Source organism: Carex rostrata, chromosome 14, assembly GCF_964058835.1.
Source record: "Carex rostrata chromosome 14, lpCarRost1.2, whole genome shotgun sequence".
Classification (NCBI taxonomy): Eukaryota; Viridiplantae; Streptophyta; class Magnoliopsida; order Poales; family Cyperaceae; genus Carex; species Carex rostrata.
This window is the reverse complement of record NC_135931.1, coordinates 2,272,770-2,295,392: the sequence shown is the minus strand read 5'-3', so window position 1 is coordinate 2,295,392 and position 22,623 is coordinate 2,272,770. Positions and strand designations below refer to the sequence as shown.

The 22,623-nt window shown below is 35.1% G+C and overlaps 3 protein-coding genes across 6 annotated transcripts; 1 reads left to right on the top strand and 2 right to left on the bottom strand.

Moving 5' to 3' along the window:
• Window positions 1–1,095: 1,095 nt before the first annotated feature.
• LOC144565098 (serine/threonine-protein kinase VPS15-like) lies at window positions 1,096–8,372 on the bottom strand. 2 transcript variants are annotated; one of them, XM_078314742.1, is made up of 13 exons: window positions 8,165–8,372; window positions 7,759–7,863; window positions 7,587–7,661; window positions 7,382–7,504; window positions 6,930–6,975; window positions 6,682–6,842; window positions 6,512–6,591; window positions 6,169–6,274; window positions 5,744–5,920; window positions 2,778–5,627; window positions 2,382–2,626; window positions 2,157–2,256; window positions 1,096–1,431 (listed from the first exon to the last, which is right to left on the bottom strand). In XM_078314742.1, exons 1-13 carry the CDS (start codon window positions 8,255–8,257, stop codon window positions 1,255–1,257), a joined length of 4,338 nt encoding a protein of 1,445 aa, XP_078170868.1. In that variant the 5' UTR covers window positions 8,258–8,372; the 3' UTR covers window positions 1,096–1,254. The 2 variants fall into 2 exon arrangements, with proteins under 2 accessions (XP_078170868.1, XP_078170869.1); XM_078314743.1 differs by lacking the exons at window positions 6,930–6,975; window positions 7,759–7,863; window positions 8,165–8,372.
• A 4,699-nt stretch (window positions 8,373–13,071) lies between these two features.
• LOC144564942 (serine/threonine-protein phosphatase 7 long form homolog) lies at window positions 13,072–14,204 on the top strand. The gene is made up of 4 exons (XM_078314529.1): window positions 13,072–13,176; window positions 13,264–13,465; window positions 13,566–13,821; window positions 13,910–14,204. The coding sequence occupies exons 1-4, from the start codon at window positions 13,072–13,074 to the stop codon at window positions 13,974–13,976; spliced, it is 630 nt and encodes a 209-aa protein (XP_078170655.1). The 3' UTR covers window positions 13,977–14,204.
• Window positions 14,205–19,085: 4,881 nt separating this feature from the next.
• LOC144565865 (uncharacterized) lies at window positions 19,086–22,200 on the bottom strand. Of its 3 annotated transcripts, none has more exons than XM_078315708.1 (7): window positions 21,989–22,200; window positions 20,988–21,284; window positions 20,564–20,610; window positions 20,435–20,467; window positions 20,129–20,270; window positions 19,966–20,024; window positions 19,086–19,699 (listed from the first exon to the last, which is right to left on the bottom strand). In XM_078315708.1, exons 1-6 carry the CDS (start codon window positions 22,101–22,103, stop codon window positions 19,990–19,992), a joined length of 669 nt encoding a protein of 222 aa, XP_078171834.1. In that variant the 5' UTR covers window positions 22,104–22,200; the 3' UTR covers window positions 19,086–19,699; window positions 19,966–19,989. The 3 variants fall into 3 exon arrangements, with proteins under 3 accessions (XP_078171834.1, XP_078171835.1, XP_078171833.1); XM_078315709.1 differs by having other exon boundaries at window positions 19,950–20,024; window positions 21,989–22,193; XM_078315707.1 differs by having other exon boundaries at window positions 19,086–20,024; window positions 21,989–22,193.
• Between the last annotated feature and the right edge of the window lie 423 nt (window positions 22,201–22,623).

Here is a 22,623-nt window from a genome sequence, read left to right as displayed (position 1 = left end):
GTTGCCTGAAAAGAAGAAAGAAAATATACTAGTAGTTTATTTATTCCCTCCATTATTTCATACTATTCTCACACTAACCCGAACATCAGTATTTTCCACTATTTTCATTACATTACTAACCCGAATAATACTATTTTTATTTTAATATATAAAATTTATTCACTTTGAAGATATATTTTAAAGTCTAATAAAGAGCGTGACAAATATAGAAAAAGGAGGAGGATTCGTGATAGACTTGGCGAACTAACGGTAAAAAAACCTCTTTATGAAAATAAAATCCTCACGAATTGGACAGGAGTAGTACTAGGATGGGTAACCTACTGGAAAGTTCTTATGTTGCTGATTTCAATTGAATTTTATTTCTAACCTATCCCAACTTAACTTGTTTGGGAATGAAGGCTTTGAAGGAGGAGCTTGACAAATTAAAACAGAGCACGGAGTCGGGGACAATAGAAGTAAAACAGCGCTGCATGAAGCCAAACATGCTCTGTTAACAAATTTATCCGAGATTTACCTGAAAGATTGGAATCAAACATTGATATTCCAGACATTTGTGGTCGATTCAAGGTTATTACCAATTTATTTGTGCAGTTCATATATTATATGCTTTGCCAAAATCCAAAATGTATATCAAGTCGTGATTTCGATCAGACGGTTTACTTCCGAAATTTTTATTAATAGAAAATTAATTAAATAAATATCTAAAATGAAGAACGAATCTGAGTTTTTTCAAGATATAGGAAAAACGTGATTGTGTATAACATCCTCAACGATATTAATTACCGCACTTATTAATTAACTAAAATAAAAAAATTCTGACCGTGACTATCAATCACGGACTGTAGTGATATGGGACGAACTGTAGGCAATTAGGTATGCTTGGACGTGATTATCAATCACGGCCAGGATTTTTTTTTTTTAAGTTAATTAATAAGTACATTGATTAGTATCGCTAATCCTAACCATGATAATCTATAACATCCAGAGGATGTTATAAACTATCACGTTTTTCCTATATCTCGAAAAATCTCAAATTCGTTCTCCATTGTAGATATTTATTTAATTAATTTCCTAGTAATAAAAATTTCGGCCATATTTAATACTGCCACAACAAGACATCTTTTATACGACCTCCTGCACAACATAGTAAAAGAAAAATCCGTCCTTTTCTTTTCTTCTATTTAATTTAATCATATTTAAAAGGGTGAAATATAATATCTACAAAACAAGCAAAGAACCTACGTACAGTTATATCTATTTCCATACTTTAATAGCACCATCTCGACTGCTAGATATCAACAGCCTTTGATTCAACTTGACGGATGCCAAAGACAGCACCGCGTCTCGGTGACAACCAGCCGAGTCATTAGCCGCAACAGCAAGCAAACCCTTTTGTGTTAGCTTAGATGTTGATTGTCTCTTGTTCATTTCCTGTCAAACAACCACAAACATGTATTCTATAACCATTGACATTCAAAAAATGAGGTCAAACATTACCAAAATATGATCTAATGCATGAAACTTTTATAACCAAACCTATTTTTTTTTTTTTCATAATAAAAATTATTTATTCAAATTGACTGTTTTTTCATTAACACCCCTATTTAAACTAAGATGGCCATTTTTTCATGATAACTTATCAGTGGTACTTTTTATGGTATTAACCAGGAATTTGCATCCTCTGAGATATCTCATATTTTGCGTGACTTTTTGAAAATCTCAACCGTTCATATACGTTCTGCACGAATCTCAAAGCTCAAATAATACTGGCCCCCTGTGCTATCCCCGAATAGGCACCGGACACGTTGGTCACGCATAATATGAGATATCTCAGAGGATACGCACTCATTAACCAGACCACCACCAGACTTTCTTAAAATATTTATTATATAACTTGTGCTCGACTCGTCAACAAATGGGTGCATAACAAATGGATTTGATGCAATTTGGATTTTGTACATTTTTCAAACTTAAGACAAGCAGGGCTGATGCTTTCTTTAATACATGGTGACATATGCGGTGCAATGGAAGTGATGGACGATCCCAGGGCAAGCCAGCCCTGGGCAACAGTTAACATGCCTTTTTAAAATAGTGTTCCAGAGGTCTGAATACCAGAGGAGTATTATTTAATTCTAGCATTACAAAAATGAAATTACCTGGACAACTTGTACACCAAAGCTTGACCGAACATCATAAAAAGCATCATTCCCAATTCCCTTTGCTGAGGGACCACAGACACAGTAACTCCGCTCAGGACTGCATTTAATTAGTACATATTAAACAAAAAAAATTGCTTTGCGGAGAAGTTCCAGAATAAGTTTCCTACAAGCTCGTCTCTAACTGAGAGAGGAGCGGAAAAAAATATATCCTCTTGTAAGTACCTAGCATGATCCCAGTAGCGTATCCTCACATCGGTACCAGCAGTCAGTATGTCTCCACCAGGCAAAGGAAGCAGTGACCTCACACCTGGGAAGCGAGGAGATGGCTCATTCAACTCCTCGATTCTGTATTTGGAAGTTGTGCTCCTCATATCTTGCCTAGAACCAGGCTTAATTGTAGTCCTCGTCTGTGCTCTTGGTATGTTTGATATCTCAGCTTCATTCTCCATGTTTGCCGTTCTAAGCACCTATGCATAAAAATGTGGGTCTATTTGATAATTTTGCTTGTATTAAATATGATACTTTGGGATGTTTGCAAAAAGCATGGAAATGGCATGATGCAGAGTAAAAACAAGTGTGCCTTTATTTACTATAATAGATGGATAGCCTACGAATTACCTGATGGCAGCTCCCATTCTCAGCATTCCAAAGAGACACCTCATTTAAGCCAGCTGCAATATAAACCAATGGCCGTCCACCCGACAAAGCCACCGAGTTTGCTTGTGGCACAAACAAACACATCTTCTCCACAGGACTCACTGTTGAGTAGTTCCACGAGTTAACTGGTACCAAAAACCTCATGTCCCATAGTGTAAGCACGCCTCTTGAAGAACCTGAGACAAACCAATTCCCGCATGGCCCCACAACAAGAGATGTTATATAACCCTCCTCCGGTGCCAACCTGAATTTCCATGCATCAGAGTTTGACCTTATGTCCCAGATGTGGATACCACACTGTCGCGTGCTGAACATCACAGTCTGGCTGAAGCTGTCACTGGTGGCACAGTTTATGAGGCTGACAATAGGGCCCTCACAAATACCCTTTTTCTTCACATCAGTTATACCAGAATATCTCTCCACAACACTGCCTAAACCTCTAGAAACATAATCAACTGAGAACAGGTGCAGAGTTCCATCACTGGCGCCAGCTACCACCTGGGCAGTCCCACGTAGCATCTCTGCACAAAGTGCACGGGCCCCACCACCACCTAGGCCATATGTCAGCCTCGACCTAAATGAAATGTCCTTTTCCAACTTCCTGGTATCCCATATCCTGACAGTTGAGTCATCAGAGGCACTAACAAGGAATGCCTGATCGTTCGACACTGCCACATCATTCACAGCCAAACGATGCTCCTGCAGGTGGGCCACCAGTACACCACGGGGCCTCCACCCAGTGAATGATGGTGTCCCCACCATGTCAGACTGGGAACCATCATCATCTCCTCTAGAAATATTTGAGGAGCTGCCCTTAAGGCCAATGTCATGAATACTGATATCTTGGAATTTACTCGCAGTGATGTAAGAACTGTCACTGTCTCTCTCCCCGTCCTTTTTGCCTCTGACGTCTTGATTGGAGCTAGATTTGATGATTGCACTGGAGAGAGAACTAGAGATAAGCTTCGGCGGTACAGAGCTGGATAAGCCCCCCAGAGGTCTGTTGACAGGTTGCAGCCATGCCATGCCGTCTCCCACAGAAGCTGCTCCAATAGCACGTTTGTCAATGCAAACTGAGTAGATTGGTAGGCCTTCAGATGGCACTTCACAGAATGAGGTATTCCCAGCAGCCATTTGAGGGGAAACAAGGCTAGAGAACTGCATCTTACCAGCCGAAACCAAGTCCTTTGCATCCCTTGATGGTTGCTTGGGAGGTCTAGCTTTGGAGCTCTCATTTGTTACTTTTTTACTATTATTTTCTATAGTTTCCCACTGGTTCAAGAAAGATGTGCTATTGTACCATATTTTCCTTTGCCTCTCGAGCATGTCAGAGCTGCTCCTTGCATCCTCTAAAACTTGGTAAAAGACCTGTTTTGGCACTGGGGGCTTCAGAGATGCAAGTAGAGATGCCTCGGAAGAAAACTTAGCCGGCTCCCTCGTGAAGAAAGGCCTTACAAGAGGAGAGAGATACACAAACGAATCAACAGGACCCAAGCTCTCGCTACAAGCTGCGAGAAAGGTGACAACCGACCTTCTCACCCATTGGATCGGATAGCTCAATAGAGGCCTTGCTTTCTCAATCAAACCTAGAAGCACGGTTTTTCTCAAGATACCACTTTTACAAAGCATGGATAGGCAATCAAGCACATTAACTATGACAGCCTCCATTTCATCACTTAAAGCCGGTTCAATGTAAGGCAAGAGGTACTCCTCAACACTTCTTTGGCCCACAAAATAGGAGACATACACAAGCTGCTCATAAAAGGTTGCACGTAACTGGTCATCCCGGTCATTTAAAAATGCTGGGAGGATGGGAAGTAGAAAATCATTGCTTTGTCTATGACCAAAGAAATAACATAAGTAACCTACATCCCTCAAGAGGGCCCTGCGTACATTAGGCGTCTGCCTGGGTCCCATCACCAGCTCTTGCACAGTTTCTGATAAGGACCTCCTCAAAATACCCAAATGCCCTTGACTTTTGATAGCAAACCGATATGCAGTAATGGCAATCTTGTAGATATTGCTTGCATAGCATATTCTAACACTCTCCTCAGAATCATCTGGAAGCATAGAAAGCATTGGCAGAATATACTCAGGAAATATCATGGCATCACTTGGTGGGAAATCTTGTACAAGGGACAGGACATCACACAGTGTATCTAACGCAGCGCAACGCACAACAGCCATAGGATCAGAGAGCATGGCAATTACATAGGGGACCACATGCTGGAGGCGGTCTTCATCATCTATGTAAAGAGACGCAGCCCGCAATAGGAGAAGCCCAGCTCGTCTCAGTTGAGGCTGCTTCACGTTCCTCATACATGAACAGAGAAGTGATGCGATGAGCACCATCCCCTCACATTTTGTATTGAAACTCTTGCTGTGAAAGAAGGTTATGTCGTAATTATCTGACATGGTATCATAAGAGGACACCAAGGAATTTAGCTCAGTTTTCAGGATTCTTCTCATCTGAGGTATCAGTTCAGTTTCTCTGTGAAGACCTGTTAGCTCAGTAGAAAAGTGTTGCTTGGAAGAAGAGCTGGATCGGTATTGCAGTGTATTTCCCTTTGCTGGGGAAGTCTTTGTGTAGGTCTGGTTGGACCTCTGTTCGACTTCTTTGAGAAGGGAGTTCAAATCTCCTACAATTTGAATGTGATCAGGAGGTACCTTCTCCAACCCAGGGTTAACCTTGTTCTGATTTAGTGAGTTAGTGTTTGATTCAGAGATTAGGTTTCCAGTCGGTTCAGTGGCAGCCTTTGTAATCATCATTTGCTCTTTCAGCTTTAGAAACGCACTCTGGGTCAACGCGACCTACAATGAATAATAAGAAGAAAAAGTCAGCACTGTGAGTCAATGTAACCTATAATCATTATATAATATGCAAAAATCGGCACTCCTTTGCAAATAGAAAAATAACAATTACTAACCCTTGTATCGGGGTCGAGTGGAATTAGGCATGAGAAGAACTTGTGCAGGAAAGGGGAGAAGTAATTTGGAAAAATGACAGATGCATAGTTTTGCAAGTAGCTTGCACATGACAGCCTAGATTCTGGGTCTAACTGGATCATGTGGAGTATCATATTTTGAATTCCATCATCTTGAATCTGCACCACGGAAAAAAAAAATATATATATAAAGCAATAAATAAAACAGCAATCTCTGTCGCAGTACTAATGAGACCAATTTGAAGGATTCTGTGCTTCCAGTTTATATTAGCGAAGAATTGATAGGAAAAAAAATGCACACAGAACAAATAAGCTCAAGGATAAAGCAGAACTAATATGCTAAAAAATAAAACAAGAAGAAAAAATATCCCAACAATTTTTTAAAAACAGAAACAGACAAATCAAACCTTTTCCAAGATAGGTCTGGGATCAAATTGCCCTCGGCGATAGGCAAGAAGCTGAGAAAGCTCAAAAAGTGGTTGGCCCTCTAGAAATAGCTCAGCAATAACACACCTAAAGGTACCCATAAAGAATGTAAGTGTAAAAATATTTTTGTCGCAAATACATAAAAAAGGAAGTCTGCTGTTTTAGCAATTCCCAGAATGTAATTATTTGTTTTGAAATGAGCACCAGACAACTTATTGTAATGCTCAGGAAGGATTCATGATAGCAACTATCAAATGCCTATCAAAAACATGTTCATTATTTCAAAGCTTGTAACCAACAGCAAGAATAAAATAAATAGCTTACCCAACTGAGAATATATCCATAGAAGGCTTTAGAGGCGCATCAGGTGCAATACTTGCCTCTCCTCCATGTTCATAGAATCTCTAGAATATGATAAAATTTTGAGTGGGCAGGGATTGAAATAATAAAATATTATCAATAAAAAAAATTAGAAAGGGATGAAAAGAATGTACTTCAGGTGCAAGATAGCAGCGCCTCCTTCCACCAGTATCAAAAAAGAAAGAGAAGTCTGACGGGTCATCATCTGGGATGTAAGTCGGTTTAAATGATGCAAAGTCTGCGAGGTAGAGCCAATTCCAGGAGGTGACAAGTACATTCTCGCATTTTATGTCACCTGAAAATGAAAAGATAAGAATTGTGAAAAATGAAAAATAAACTTAATTACTATTTTGCCAACTGGAAGGCGGGCTAGCATTCATACCATGGCAAACTCCCTTGCTATGGCTCTGCTCCACTGCACATAATAACTGCACGAAGCAAATGAGCTAAGTCCACAACCATATCTGGAAAGTAACAAAAAAATAACCTTACGTAAACACCCAACCCTGACAAGTGTTTGGTTATCTGTGCTGTGTGCCCTTGAAAAAGATTTGTACAAACACCAAATGAAAAGGTTTAAACCCACAAACTCTGATAATGTACAACTGCACTCAATAATTACAGTTCTGGTGCCAGTACACTGATGTGTAGCATCCTGGTGACCCTACACAATTATTGATTTGATACTTTTTTGGGCGTGTCTGTATGTGCTTACACTTATTTGCTCTACTTAATAGTAACTAAAATAAAGGCACTCATGTTACTATACAATTTCCAATTGAATTATAACTACAAAGATACAACTAAATTTAAAAAGAAAGAACAGTAATGTACCTGAAAAGCAATCCATTTCTTCTCGATAAAACTGAGGAAAGGACGTGTGCTTAACCGGTCATGTAGGTTGCCGAAGAAATACTGCCTCAAGAGGTAAGCCGCCTTATCTGTCTCAAGCCAAACCTAAAACAACCAAAATAAAGATCAAAGCAACAATATTATAGAGAGAGCACAGAACTGCATGCACGTGTCAAGAAAGTCTTACCTGGAAAGGCCATACGTGGGGCTGCTGAACATTTTGAAATATGTCCCTGATTTCCACCAGCCTTTTCTCATACTCCTATATGCCATGAAAACTTTCTGGCATCAGTACTGTTCTTGAAAAATGATCATCAATTTAAATATCGATCAAGCTCCATTATAAAATTTGATTATACCTTGAGTGGAAGGGGGTCGCCTCTCTTAAAATATACTTTTACCAACACTAGACCTTCATCATGCTTGCAGAGTACCGACTTAAGAAATCGGCCACGACCAACAACCTGAAATAAAAAATAATAACAATAATAGAACATATAGCACATCGAGTAGATAGTTATTTTCTTTTGACCACTATTTCTTATCTTATTTTATCAAAAGAAATGTTCACTGTTAATTAAATCATCGACTCAGTGAGAAAAATTGGATTGCTGAATTGGAGATACAAGGGGCAACGCAAACATCTTCCTCAATTTTGGTTTTCAGTCCATGCTACCCAAAATTGATCTCTACAAGAAGTATCATAGCTCCAAAGTGGCCAAATAAGTAAATAACACAAATAAAGGTAACAAATCAACATCTGACCTCTACTAGCACGAGGTTATAGGTAGTGGGGAGCTCGTGAAGATAGTACTCGGTCGCTGAACCTTGTGTCGTCCGTGCAATTTTATTTCCCATGTCTCTCCTTATTTAACCCTTCTTCCAGAGACAAAACGAGGAGGTGCAAAATCCCCCAATTCTACTGTTGGTGAAATACCTTATGGTTTGGGAAATCAATCGGGCGATTCTTACTGGCAGGTGATTCTTCCTTTCGAAGGAAGAAAAAAATAAGGTTGAGGGCTTCCAAATTGAGAAAGTTGATTGGTGAATTTCAATTAATGGATATAATTTCTGATTTGGGAGTACAAAACCTGTGGAAAATTAGAACAGTGAGAAGAGAAGTAGGGTTAGGATTTTCCGATAAGAATACAATTAGCTCAGTTCATTGACAGATTAATAGAATTTATCTCCGAATAAAAAAATCAACTTAATCAATTCAAGGAGAGAAAGAGAGAGAATACCTGAATTCTCAAGCTTCACCTTGCTTCTGTAGCGGGACGGGAGGAAAAAAAAATTGAGAAAGACGAAGAGACGGAGGAGTAACGAAGCGGCAAGAAGCCTTTGCCTAATTTTAATTGTTGATTGAGAACTCCGTTAATCAAGCGAACGATTAGAAAATCAAATCAAAGGATGGAGACTGCTACGGTGTTCAAACGGTTCGGTTTGTTCGGTTTTCAAATCAACCGAAAAATTTTGGTTTAAGTGGTTTGGTTTTTTGGTTTAAGTGGATCGATTCATTTGAAATTTTGAGTTATTTTGGTTTAAATGGATCAGTTTGATTTAAATTTTTCAAAAACGACTAAATTGAACTGACTGAATTATATTGTGGTTCAAATATGATTTATATTTTGTTTGATTCAATCATTGTTTTCTTTCTTTTATTTTAGCTTAAATATTTTATAACATCTATATATTTTGTATGAAATTGAACAACTTGTGCATGAATATGTGTAATTTTTGTTAATAATGGCATCAATAGGTTTACTTCAGTTTGAACCGTTGCTCGGTTCGGTTCTTAATCGGTTTATAAGTTTAATCAGTTCAGTTCGGTTTGATTTTTGAAAACGAAGAAAAGTTTAGTTTGATTATTTTAGTTCGGTTTCAATTGAACCGACCGTTTGAACACCCCTAAAGATTGCCCATCAAACCGAGATTGGTCCGATGGGCATGGGACACGAACACGTATCCTCTGCATTAACTCAAAAGGTAATCTTTTGAGTTAATGCATCTCGGCCGTTTGATTTTATACGGAACCAATATGGCCGTCTGATTTTAATACATGGGCCCTTTAATATTAGTGCGGATCTCATCTGCACAGATTTTAAAGCGAATCAGATGGCCCAGATACATCAACTCAAAGCAGAGGATACGTTTTCCATCGGAACCACCCCCCTCCCTTTTCACATCACTGTGAGCCAATGCGCTCTAATTTACAACAAAAAAATTAATGCTCTCTACCTGTCTACTACTAAAATTACATTAAAGAAGGAAAAAATATTTACAATGGCGGTACATCATAAATTAAACTTGATAACGGTAAAAGATCCTAATACAAATTTCAAAATCATAGTCCTATCCAGTAATCACGGTTTCCTGATCAAGATTCAAATTTAGATTTTCCAAGATTTGGTGGGGAAAACAATAAACTTGGAGGATCATATTGTAAACTCATTATTGGTCCAATATTCAACATACGTTCCAAACCTGAGAAATCAGAAATGGTTAACTATAATTTCTCTTATTCTAATTTTATTAAAATCTTGTATGGTTAAATAAATAAACTAATATAGGTGTGCATGAGTAAAACTAGGGTGTTCTTCAGCTCACTAAGGTGTTTGGTGAGCTTAACTCCAAAATATATTATATCTGTTTCAAATGATAAGTCTAAACCGTTGAAATCCATCTACTTTACGTGTGATGAAGTTACATGCAAAGATTTCAAGTTTTCAAATTATTTTAGTATAAAGTCAAGCGGTCAAAATTCGAAGGTTTATAAATTAATTTTGAAACATTCATTTTTTGAACATTTTTTTACCACTTGACTTTATACAAAATTAATTCTAAATTCTAAATTCATCACTCGTGAAATAAATCGGTTTCAACGGTTTGGATTTATTGTTTAAAGCCAATCAAATAGATTTTGAAATTAAACTCACCAAACACCTTGATAAGCTTAAGAAAACCCTAGTTCTACTCGATGTACATAATCTTCCTGTACCTCAAAACAAAACATACTAGCCCATAATAGTGACATATTTTACGAGTTTTCGTTGCAAATCAACATCCATATGAAAATTTACACGTTGGTATATAGCAAAAGAAGATATTTTGCATGATCTATCATGCAACTGTTGCTTATTCATTGTTTTTGAATAAGCATTATGTTCACATAATACTAACTATAATATTTTATATACATGAAAAAAGAAGTAAAACAATGTTAGCAATTAAATAGAGATATTTTTATGTTAACATAAAGTTTGATAAAAAAAATATGCTTGCATTAAATATATATTTATATTTTTAATAGTATAATAAGATATCAGTGACAATCAATAAACTTGTATCATAATTTTGATGAAATAAAATTATTATTTTAAATAAAAAAATAGTTGACCACCACATCGCAATTGATTGCAACAATTTTAGTGTTGATTTTCAAGATACTAATACCAATTTGCTGGTTAGTATTCAGTTGCTAAAACTTGTGCCGTACGTGCAATTTTATTTCCCATGCCTCTCCTTATTTAGCCCTTCTTCCAAAGACAACGAGGAGGTACAACCGGGGTTCCAAAATCCTCCTATTCTACTATTGTTGCCGTCGTGGTTCAGGAAATCATTCAGGCGATTTTTTAGACCGACTACGTGCATTTTGGGAGAGGATCGGAAGTATGTTTCGTTAATGAACCAATTTGTGTTTTTTTTCAAACCGATTGACGTGCGTTTTGAGAGAGGATCGTTTTGGGCTAGCGCAGGAGGGTCTAACTTGTGCAGTGTTGGAGAGGATGTCGTGATTGATGAACGGAAAAAAGATTTTGGATAGCATGAAGTATGTTTCGTTAATGAATCAATTGAGAAAGAAAGGAGGACAATGCTCGTTCCCTTTTTTGTTAGTTATAAAATAAATATAATATTTCAGTATTTTATTTTTATACGGCTTTTGACTTTACCATTGCTTTAATTGTTATCTTTTTATTCATTTATATTTGTATTGTATTAAATTAGTGTTTTATATGAATGAAGTGTATAATTATTGCTTAACTTAGCTTTCCAATGAACCTATTTTTTTCTCTTTATTGTCACAATACAAAATATGTTGTAAAAAATTCGAGCTAATGGTGCAATTAGGTCCCGAAATTTTTATAAATGCCCAAAAAATATATTATATTATCAAATCTACCCACATTTTGGATGAATCTCGATTTGTACCCCTTCCGGTTACTGGGTAACCGGATTTGAATTAATTTTTCGGTTATTGGGTGCCCGGATATACATAATTTGTTGGGTTATTGGGTAAGCGGAAAGAGACCACATGTTGGGTCACTGGGTAAGCGGAAAGAGTGTTTTTTTTGTTTGGTCTGTGATTTTGCCACTGTTGGTCCGTGAGAGACAGAGGTGAGGTGCCAAATAAGGTTGGGTTGGGTCACTGTTGCCATAGTTTTCTTCATATTTTATCAAGAGATGTAGGGTAGGAAAAAAGAGCAAAAGCAAGGTGTGTGGTCCGCGCAGAGAAGAGAAGAGAAGAGGAAGAGAAGGCATCAGGTTTTTTTTTCTGTTAATCTTTATTTTTTTATTTAGAGAATATTGATTATAATTGTTTGAAATATTGTTTAGATTGTTTAGATTATTAGTTCAAAGTAGAAACAAATTAGAAGGTAGTTCAATAACCGGAAAGCTTGATTTAGAATATTAATTTGTTTAGATTGTTTAGAATATTAATTTGTTTTCAACTTTTTCAAAACAAGAATATTTTTCAATTTCTATTTCGGTAGAATTTTAATTAGAAGTGGAAACAAATTATTTTAATTAAAAATGTTTTGTATAAGTTGAAAAATTTTGTTGTTAACGGAAAGTTTGGTTGTTTTATATGTTGGGAAATTTTGTTATTATTATGATTTTGATTTATTTTATATTTTGTTATTATTAATAATATATGATAATATTGATTTATACAATATTTTTTATGTACATATTTATGTTTTGTAAATAATGGGTATATTTTATGTATATATTTTACATAGTTTTTAATATTTTATGTATATATTTATACAATATTTTTCATATTTAGTGATATTAGACACATGACTATTTTTATGTATATATTTATTTGATATATTTTGTAATTAAATTATCTATGCTACTAAATTACTTTTTTTTTCCTTTCTGTCTTCCTTTCTCTTTTGATATATTCTTTATTTTTATCAAATTTCCTATTTAGTAGCATATATAATTTAATTAAAAAATAGTTCCGAAATGGTTTATAATAATTTAGGTAATTTCAAAATGGTGTCCGAATAATTTAGAAAGTTCAAAAATGGTGTAGAATAATTTTGACAATACCAAATTGGCCGAAATTTTTATAAATACCCAAAAAAATATTAAATTACGAAATATACCCAAAAATTGAATGGATTTTGAAAAGTGGATAGATTTGGTAATTTTCTTTTTTTTTGGCTATTTATAAAAATTTCGGCCAAATTGGTGCACGAATAATTTAGAAATTTTCAAAATTGTGTAAAATAGTTTAGAAAATTGCAAATTGATTCTGAAACGGTTTAGAATAATTTAGGTAGTTTAAAATGATTTAGAAAAAAATATAAAAAAATTTAAACAATTTAGATTAGTTTAAAAATTTGGAAAACAATGAATTAATTTCAAATTAATTTTGTAGTATGGCAGACGAAATCAATGATCAAGTAGAGAGGGAGCGTAATAATTTTAGTGATTTGTTGTGGATACCTCACAGCCATCATAGGGTGTCTCTGGCTTATGAGGAGGTAAACATGTACTTATTTCCATTTTTCGTGACTTGTTCAGAAATCTCGTCATGTTTTAATTTCTAATTTTTATTTTCGGTAATGTAGGATAAGAAGGTTATAAACGTGAAGCACTACCGTTGTCAAACCGAGTACCACAGTGCATACGCTCCATTTTTGATTCGATTGGGCTTGTACCAAATCGCATGCATGCCTCATAAAATGATCGATGCGGCGCTGATACACAGACTTGTGGAGCGGTGGCGTCCTGAGACGCACACCTTTGATCTTCCATTTGGAGAGATGACAGGTATTAACTACGAAACTACTTCAAATAAATTTGTTATTTGTGATAATTTACTGACAGTTCTAACAAAGAAATTTATATTTTTGTGTTTAATAAATTACAGTTACGTTGGAGGACGTGAGCTGTTTGTGGGGTTTGCCCATTACAAGAGTTCCAGTGACTGGGAGTACAGACGGGACGAACGCAAAAGGTCGGATCTTCGAATTGTTAGGGATCAAAGAGCATGAGCAAAGTGAACTTATGAAAAAACGGGGGCCTGAAGGAAACGAAAAGTGCATGGAGTTGACTTTCTTGAAATCCAAGTTTCGTAATCGATTTAAAGAGCTGCCGGGCAAGCACAATGATCAAACGCTGAAGTGGTAAGCATTATATATATTTATATATATATAAATTTATTCGTGCTTTATTCTACGAATAATATACTCACATTCTCTTGAAATTTTCTAGGTATGTCCGTGCATTTATCTTGGACCTATTGTCGTCCAATTTGTTCTCAGACAGTAGCGGAGACTAGATACCGCTGTGGTATCTCGATCTAATTGTGGATTTGAACCAGCCGGTACAATACAATTGGGGTGGAGCAGTTCTTGCAAATCTGTATTGAAATCTCTGTGTCGCTTCCGATCCCGGGAGGGGATCTATACATGGTCCGGTGATGCTTCTGCAGCACTGGTCGTGGACCCGCTTTCCAGTAAGCCGGCCGAAACCTAAAGATAAAGACTGGGAACCTGTCTGGGACTCCCCATCAGCACTGGGAACCTGTAAAAAACCCCGTCATCGTTGTACAAGATTTCTCCTCCAACAAAAATTCTCACACAGATGGCGGTCATTTTTTGTTTTGATTGGTCTGAATAACAAACTACAATTTAAAGAAATAATAATTCTATAAGTACAACATAATTTCGTAAATTAAATCATTTATAAATTATTTATAAAAAAAATACTTTGCTCTTCACACAGATGGCAGTCATTTTTTGTTTTGATTGGTGATAAGCCGAAATTGTATCTATTGAAACCTAGGGTTTGTTATGTAAATTAAGCCAAGTTTTGTTGAAATTAGGTTTAATTAGGTTAGAAATGTCCAAAAGTTCAAGTTACTTCCCTAGTTATGTTTATTTTACAGGTAATCAAGTGTTTGGAGCTTAACGAAACAAAACGGGTGAGTTAGCACGAAGATTGGAGCTTCTGCCAACATTCATTGCGGCCCGGAATGGATCCATTGCGGCCCGCAACCAAACAAGTCAGAGTTTTCATTTCTGCACCTTTATTGCGGCCCGCAATGACCTCTCCAGATTTTTCTGCGCAGTCTGTTAACTGCCTCCATGCACTGCGGCCCGCAATGAATATATTGCGGCCCGCAATTAGGTCGGTTCAGAGCCCGAATTTGCTATTTTTGGTTGGTTATTTCTAGGTTTTTGAGTTGGGTATAAATAGGGACCTGTAGAATAGATTAAGGACGTTTTTTAGGCAGAATTTCAAGGGTTTCAACAAGGAAGAGCAAGGAAAAGCTAGAAGAGAGAAGAATGAAGAATAGATCATTGATAAATCGGTTTTATTATTTTCTTTCCTTTGGAACTCTTTTATTCTTTTGATTTGATTTGTATATTAGCCATGGCTGGCTAAGGGCTTTTCTAGGGTTGATTAGGGTTGTACTTGAAACTTTTGTTATGATTTAGTTGGTTTTATTTTATATATTATTGTTCTTTGTTATGATCTATTCTTTATTTTAATTGATTGTGAGGACTTAATCGAAATCACATGAAACCCTAGGATTTGGTATTTGCAATTGAGAAATTGAATATTAGGTCCAGACCATAAGGAATAGGGTATTCGATAGGCTAGGTACCGAGAGGTGACGCTTGTCTTATACGGGCTTTACCTAATAGTTTAGAAAATTGTGCCAAGTACCGAGAGGTGAAAGATAGTTTTCTAGATCAATTGAGATAGTAAGAACTTAATGACTTTAGATTAGGGTAGCCAAGTACCGAGAGGTGACGTTTATTCTAATTTAAAGATGGTATTAATATAGAGATATCCCTTTGTACCTACAACACTCAACTGTGCCTTCATAACTAAAAGAACAAATTTAATAAACCAATTAGTTATAACACTAGTGGATAGGAACCCTAAGAAACCCTAATTTCTCATTCTTGTTAAAAACCTAATTTTGCTTTAAAGACTTTAGTTTAATTTAGTTCGATCACTATCAAACAAACCACTTGAACAAACACAAAACCTTTTTACTTTCTTTTACTAAAATAAATTGTTAGGTTAGAGTTAATATTCCAACTTGTCCCTGTGGAGACGATCCCTAAGTACTACTTGACAAGGTTGTACACTTGCAACCGAATTGAGTATCAACTAGGATTTATTACTTGTATTGTAATAATTCACATCAATTGGTCATTTTTTTTCTTTGTAGAAATACACATTTTGCATTATATCCTCCGTTTAATAAAAAAAATAAATGAATGAAAGTAACATGAATGAAAATGATAATTGAGAAAAATAACTTGAATTTTTTTCTTCACAAATCCTCTGACTTGTTTTCATTTATTTTGTGTTTTATGCTTTATAAAAATGTTAACCATAATAGAAAAATAATATACGGTTGGTACAATAATCTATATTTTATTATATGTATGTTAAAAACATAATTATAATTAAATAAAATATAAAATATTATATAAATCAATAATAAACTATGTAAAATATTAAAAAAAAACTATCTTATCATAAAAATATAAAAAATAAAATTACCTCTTCGTTTTCTTTTTCCTCTTTCTTTCTCTCTGTCTGAGTGTCTTCCTCTCACCTTCTGAGTGTGATACGAGATGTGAATATATAGATAAACCCGGTAGCTCTTTTTCCGCCTCACCGACAAAATAGTGACAAAAGATCGAGAATTGCGGAAAAAACACTCTTTCCAGTTACTGAGTAATCCAACTTTCTTTCCGCTTACCCGGTAACCCAACATTTGGTCTCTTTCCGCTTACCCAGTAACCAAACTTTCTTTCCGCTTACCCAGTAACCCAACCTTCTTTCCGCTTACCCAGTAACCCAACATTTGGTCTCTTTCTGCTTACCCAATAACCCAACAAATTCTGTATATCCGGGCACCCAATAACCGAAAAATTGATTCAAATCCGGTTACCCAGTAACCGGAAGGGGTACAAATCGAGATTCATCCGAAATGTGGGCAGATTTGATAATTTAATATATTTTTTGGGCATTTATAAAAATTTCGGAATTAGGTCGTGGTTTATATACTTATAAACCACATAGAAAAAACTACAAATAACAAATATATATTGTGAGAAAAATAAGAAAAATAAGAGCCCTCGGTCGTAATAAACAATAAGAGATAATAGAATCGAGTGAAAGGCGTTGATAATATGTCATACACAAAATGTCTTAAACAGTTAAACTTGACCATTTTTATGGAGTTTATTTTAGGACGAGATGCTTTAAACAAAGCAACCTTGTGGAATTCAAGTAATTATCTCACTTGTAAAGAAATTGCAAAAATTGACGTGTAACTATTATTTCAATTGCAGAAATATGGCACAATTTTTAATTTAATAATTTATTTATTTTTATAAAATTATAACATTGTTAACAATGTCACATCATCTTGTAAATAACTCCAATTGATAATTGCTGAAATAGAAGAACTGAAATTGCAGAATTATTAGCATAATTGAAGTTATAATTAATTACAAGAATAAAATATTATAAATTAATTAAGAAATAATTATTACAAATAATGATGTAACAAAAATAAATCATGTTTTATAATTTTAAGAGGAGGGTTCAAATGCACCCAAAGTTTTGTGCACCCAAATGCACCCTATCTTTCAAATTCTTTTTCTCCGTTTTCAAAGTCTGAATAGTCAATCTAAACCGTTAGATGCGATCTATATATTAATATGTGCTTAGAGACCAAATTTTATATTTTTTGGAATTTTTTTACTATTTATTAAGTCACTTTGAAAATCGCTGATTTTACATTTTCTGGACCATTGGATCAGCGATTTTCAAAGTGGCTTAATAAATAGTAAAAAAATTCCAAAAAATGTAAAATTTGGTCTCCAACTACATCTTAATATATAGATCGCATCTAACGGTTCGGATTGACTATTCAGACTATAAAAATGGAGAAAAAAGATAAGGTGCATTTAGGTGCACAAAAATTTGAATGCATTTGAACCCTCCTCTAATTTTAAAGTATTATTGTCTATGAGCACGAACTTGCTTTGTCTTTCGTTCATTTACAGCCACGGGCTGACAAATGGCTCAAATTGATAAACTAAGCCCATTAGAACCTCGTTCTTTAATAGATGGATATAGTTGTTTTAGAGCTTCTCCAATCCAGTAATTAAAATTAATTGCTAAACATCAGTTATGAAAATTTTAGAAATTATCTGCTGCATCGGTGCAATTAATTTCAATTTCTTTCTATGTACACATTAGCATATCTTCCTTTTTTGTTAGAGAAAGAGCGCTACAAAAAAATTAAACCAATTAATTAATTAACGTGTCATTAAACAAGCGTTTTCTTTGAAAGCAAATTTGCTAATTTAGAAACTATGATATATCTCAACAATTATATTAGCAATCTAAAGAAATCACCATTATAGAAGGCTCGCAAACAAATCTACAATACAAGAATACAAGATTACCTCATAGCTTTTGAATTTTGTAAGCATTCCTTGCCACGCTTACGCACAAAGCTAACATATTTTATTGCATTTCAATAATAACTAGTTAAGTGTCCGTGCGTTGCAACGGAAATTGAAATATATTGTTATGATTGTTTTATTTAGATGTCATTAATTTTATTTTATTTTTTCATTATGTATTAGTCAATAATGAAAGTAAACAATAGCTTTAGAGTTGATAATATATTATTTGCCTTCATTGTCAACAATTAATTTTAGTGAAAATAATTAATTGTAAACAGCTCTAAAATAAATATCAAATCTTTCTTACTGCATTGATGATGTATTAGTTAATAATGAGAGCAAACAAGAAGTGTTTGGTTCTAAAAATATGCAAAAATAATTGATTACACATTTTTAAACTAATTATGATAATTTTTGTAGTAGTAGAAAGAGCATTGAAATTAATTACAAAACACAAAAAATTGCTGAAAATGGAGGAGAAGAAATGGATAGCCCATAATATAAAAAGAGGCCGCGGGGAAGAAATCAAGACGCACAGAAAAAGAGGAATCTCAAATGAAACAATTTCTATGTAGATCTTCATGTGACGAGTATATGGTAACTAAATTTTGACTTCTACACATTTGACAACATAAAACCAATGCATACAATCAAAATTACTAATTAATGGCTTAGATTGAGATACACTTTTGATGAGGGGTTGAGATTTATTAAACGAATGGCTGAGATTTTGTTTGAGTGAATAGAGCTTTGGATCCTAAATTTTTCAACGTGCTATTTAGTAGTGAGGATATACGGAATATGTATATATGCTGATGCGAGATAGTGAAAGTTCATTCTGACAACAAACGCATCTCTTAAAATTGTGCACCGTGTTTTATTTAATACAGCGTCTTGCAAGAATTTTTTTTTTTTTTGTATAAAAGTAATTGCCCATCTGTTTCATCACAAATTCAAAATAATTATTCATACAAATAATGTCTTAACTAAAGTTCCAAAAGACAGTAAGAAAGGAAGTTCACATCACAAAGCAAAGCAGCTACAACAACTATCTAAACAAAAGCTACAAGAAATAACATGCTTAGTCTAGCAACAAAATATAACACACATAAACTAGCTATATAGCAGAAATAGCAAATGTAGTAGAACCCGACTCAGAACTAGAAGGAGGAGAATGTGAAGGCAGTAAACTAGCAGCTCTATCAATTTGATTGTAAATCTCAAGATCTGCTAGGAAATTCTCCAAATCAAACCCTTCTAATCTCAAGAATTCATTTCCATTCCACCTTATAATCAAAAGAGTTTTACCAATTTCCAACAATTTTACTCTCTCTTTTATTTTTATTTTTCTTGTTTGAATTGGATTTTCTTTTTATCTCGATGTTAAGAATATACTGACAAAGTTTCTAATCCAGCACAATCTCAAAGAAATTAGCAAGTAATTAATTCTAGTTAATTTTTATAGAGGAAAATGAACTATTCTCCAAAGATCAACCTTTCTCAGATAAAGAACTCCTGTACTGTGTGAATAGCCTCCCCACAAAATATATTCCTGAAATGAAGTCATAAATTATATTGTCCTCTCCAGGATACATAAAATAGAAAAGTAAAATTCAGTAAGGACAAATTAACTTCTCTGCTTGCCAGAATGGAGCTGTTCTTTTCAAAATTGGCATGATTCAAGTACCAAAACTAACCATAATTGACAAAACACACTGAGTTGCTCCTATCACTTGTCATTTTGTATCCAATAATGAAACAGACAGAATTTTGACAGAAAAATACCAAATAAAGAATAATACCATCATAAGAAAGTACCTCACATCACTCCAAAAACTAAAGCTATGACCCGCCAGAAGGGTTTCCATCTACTGATTCTGAAAATGAGACAAATGAATCATTTACTAATGTGTATTTGTGAGAGAAAACATTTCTGGTTTCAACATTAAGTAAACAAAAAGAAAAGGCTAGAAAAATTTACCATGTATCGTGGAAATGGAGGCTAGATTATTTTCTTTATACACTCCAAGAGGTGAACCTCGCACAGAGAGGAGCATCTCGCCATTCATAGGCAATCTCACAGTTTTTGGTGTCATTCCAAAGGAGAGGCGACTACTCATTGCCTGAAAAAATATTTAATTTAAATTAAAAAGAAGCTATGCAATCCCAAGGATGAAAGTAATATGAGCACACTACTATCATACTAAGAGTACCAGTAAGAATGAGCTTGGCCATATATATTTGCACGAAATACAATGAATAAATAGAAAGAAAGAGATAAATGTACCCCTGGAGTTTGCCAAGAGGTGCTCGCCCCAACCTTACAAGTGAGAAACCAAAAGACATTGTTAACAAAGAGTAGAAATTCAAAAACAGCAAAAATAATGTAAATATGTTTAGTATTAAAAAAACATACAGAATTACGAGCATCCATGCCAACAGCCTCTAACGCATTCTTCCTCACTGCAGACAAAGTTCAGACAAAAAGCAGAGGCTTCTATTAACAACAGGCTATTATCGATTCCTTCAAGACACAATGCATTGTCAGAATAACAAAAAAATTGTGCCAGACTCTTCTCATTTCTAATCTAGATGCTGTTATCCATGTCTTAAAAAACAAGACCCTGCTGTCTATGTCCAGTCCCTCCAATCTAATATGAGCAGATCATATCAAACCAAGATCCACATCACTAATGGATTACAGACGGGATTAATTTCTGTATCCAGACAGTCCATTTTAGATCTGACGAATAGAGCATGAAAAGAAAAATAACAGCAGAAATTAACTGTTTTTTGGGAATTAATATTTAGCACAATTCAATGACACAGGAAACTAAAACCTGAATCAACTGAAAACTGGAGAGCTCCAGTAGACGTCACTACTGAAGCACATAAATTCTCTCCAATGCCATGATAGTCATGCTCACAAACAATATCATCGTTCCACTTCAACTCGAAAACATTGTACTTCTCATTTCTCACTACTTCCAAATTTGGGAAATGCTCTTTGAAGAACTGCAGAGATGGTATTTTGAGCTGCTCCTTGGTCATGTAAGATCTGAGGTACCTCAGCCGAGACAATAGATTCTCTGTCTCAGCTTCACAAATGGCTTCAACTGCTGCAATTCGGCGCTCAACTGTTCAAATTATAAAAGCCATCATATTCTAATTTGCCAAGAGACAAAAAGGTTCCTTATCCTATCAAGAAATCAGAAAGAAAGTCCCTCCGCTGTGGTATTTGGAAAGGTTCTAATAGGATTGTAAACTTGGACTATTAACATAATAAAATTTAACTTGTATGTTTGCATCTCAGAATTCAGTATCCAATACGCACGTGCTAGAATTTACATATATACTGTTGACCTAAATTATCTTTCAATAACTAAATTGAGCTTAATTGGAGCTCAATTGTCAAAAAGGCCATGGAAATAGAACCCTAAATTGATGACATACATGGAAAGATTGGGTCGGTAGCCATTGAACTTATTTTGGTGTTTCAGCCAAGCACAAAAACAGTAGGTAGAAATGGGTTCTGAACACCCATAAACTGCAATTTCCTTGTTTTAATTTTTCTGATATAGGGGGGGGGGGGGGGGGGGGGGGTGCTCTTTTGCAAAAAACATTACCAGTATTGTAGGAGATTGGTATTTAAGATAGCCTAGCAATTTTGAGATGGACATTTCTGAGAATAGTTCAAGAAACAAAAACAATTTTTACGAGTAGCCCTACCAAAAGTATCACTCGATACTATTCCAACTCACTCACAAGAGAAGAATTAGACTGAGGGAATCAACTGAACCAATTTTCTTCACGAACAAGAACAAAGAGTTGGAAGAAGAACCTTCCCGTTTGTTGAAGGATTTCTGAGGCTCTTGGATAAGATCTTCGGCTTCTGACTTGCGGTATTTGGGTGCTCGTGGTGGCTTCTTGCTTGCTCGTTTCCTTGGTCTTGGCATGGTCACACTTCAAATCAGTCAAGAGATCAAGAGAGAGACCGCTCTTTGAGTCTTTGGCAGCCTCCACCAAACCTTTCAAAGAAGAGGGAGAGGCGAAATATGAGAGAGAGATCGCAGGCTCGTAGCGGGCTCCAATTTTCAAAGGTCGAGTTAAACCGAATCAGCTTTGAGATTTGTGGCAGAACGTATTTGAACGGTAGGGTAACTCCAGTATTTGAATCCTCTATTATCTTATCGGAGCAAAGTTAGGGTATTTGCTTCAAACGACAAATCCAAATCACTAAAAACCATCAACTTCTAAAAGTCGTATTTGCTTCAAACAACAAATTCAAATCGCTAAAAACATATACATGATGCACGTACATGAATTTTTTTGAAAGTTATGAATTCATTTAGTACAAAATCAACCGATCAAAAAAATATAACTTAAGTTATTTTATAAGTTGCTTTATGTATTAATTTTACATCTTTTTTTACCGCTCGACTTTATACTAAACGAATTCAAAATTTTCAATATTTT

Coding starts and splice junctions, on each gene's coding strand:
- LOC144565098 (XM_078314742.1), bottom strand. CDS start 8,257: ATGGGAAATAAAATTGCACGGACGACACAAGGTTCAGCGACCGAGTAC. Junction 7,505..7,586: donor CCCACGTATGGCCTTTCCAG/GTAAGACTTTCT, acceptor TGGTTGTTTTAG/GTTTGGCTTGAGACAGATAA. Junction 1,432..2,156: donor TTGGTGTACAAGTTGTCCAG/GTAATTTCATTT, acceptor GTTGTTTGACAG/GAAATGAACAAGAGACAATC.
- LOC144564942 (XM_078314529.1), top strand. CDS start 13,072: ATGGCAGACGAAATCAATGATCAAGTAGAGAGGGAGCGTAATAATTTT. Junction 13,466..13,565: donor TCCATTTGGAGAGATGACAG/GTATTAACTACG, acceptor AATAAATTACAG/TTACGTTGGAGGACGTGAGC. Junction 13,822..13,909: donor AATGATCAAACGCTGAAGTG/GTAAGCATTATA, acceptor GAAATTTTCTAG/GTATGTCCGTGCATTTATCT.
- LOC144565865 (XM_078315708.1), bottom strand. CDS start 22,103: ATGCCAAGACCAAGGAAACGAGCAAGCAAGAAGCCACCACGAGCACCC. Junction 21,285..21,988: donor ATCCTTCAACAAACGGGAAG/GTTCTTCTTCCA, acceptor TAATTTGAACAG/TTGAGCGCCGAATTGCAGCA. Junction 20,468..20,563: donor GCATGGATGCTCGTAATTCT/GTATGTTTTTTT, acceptor CTCACTTGTAAG/GTTGGGGCGAGCACCTCTTG.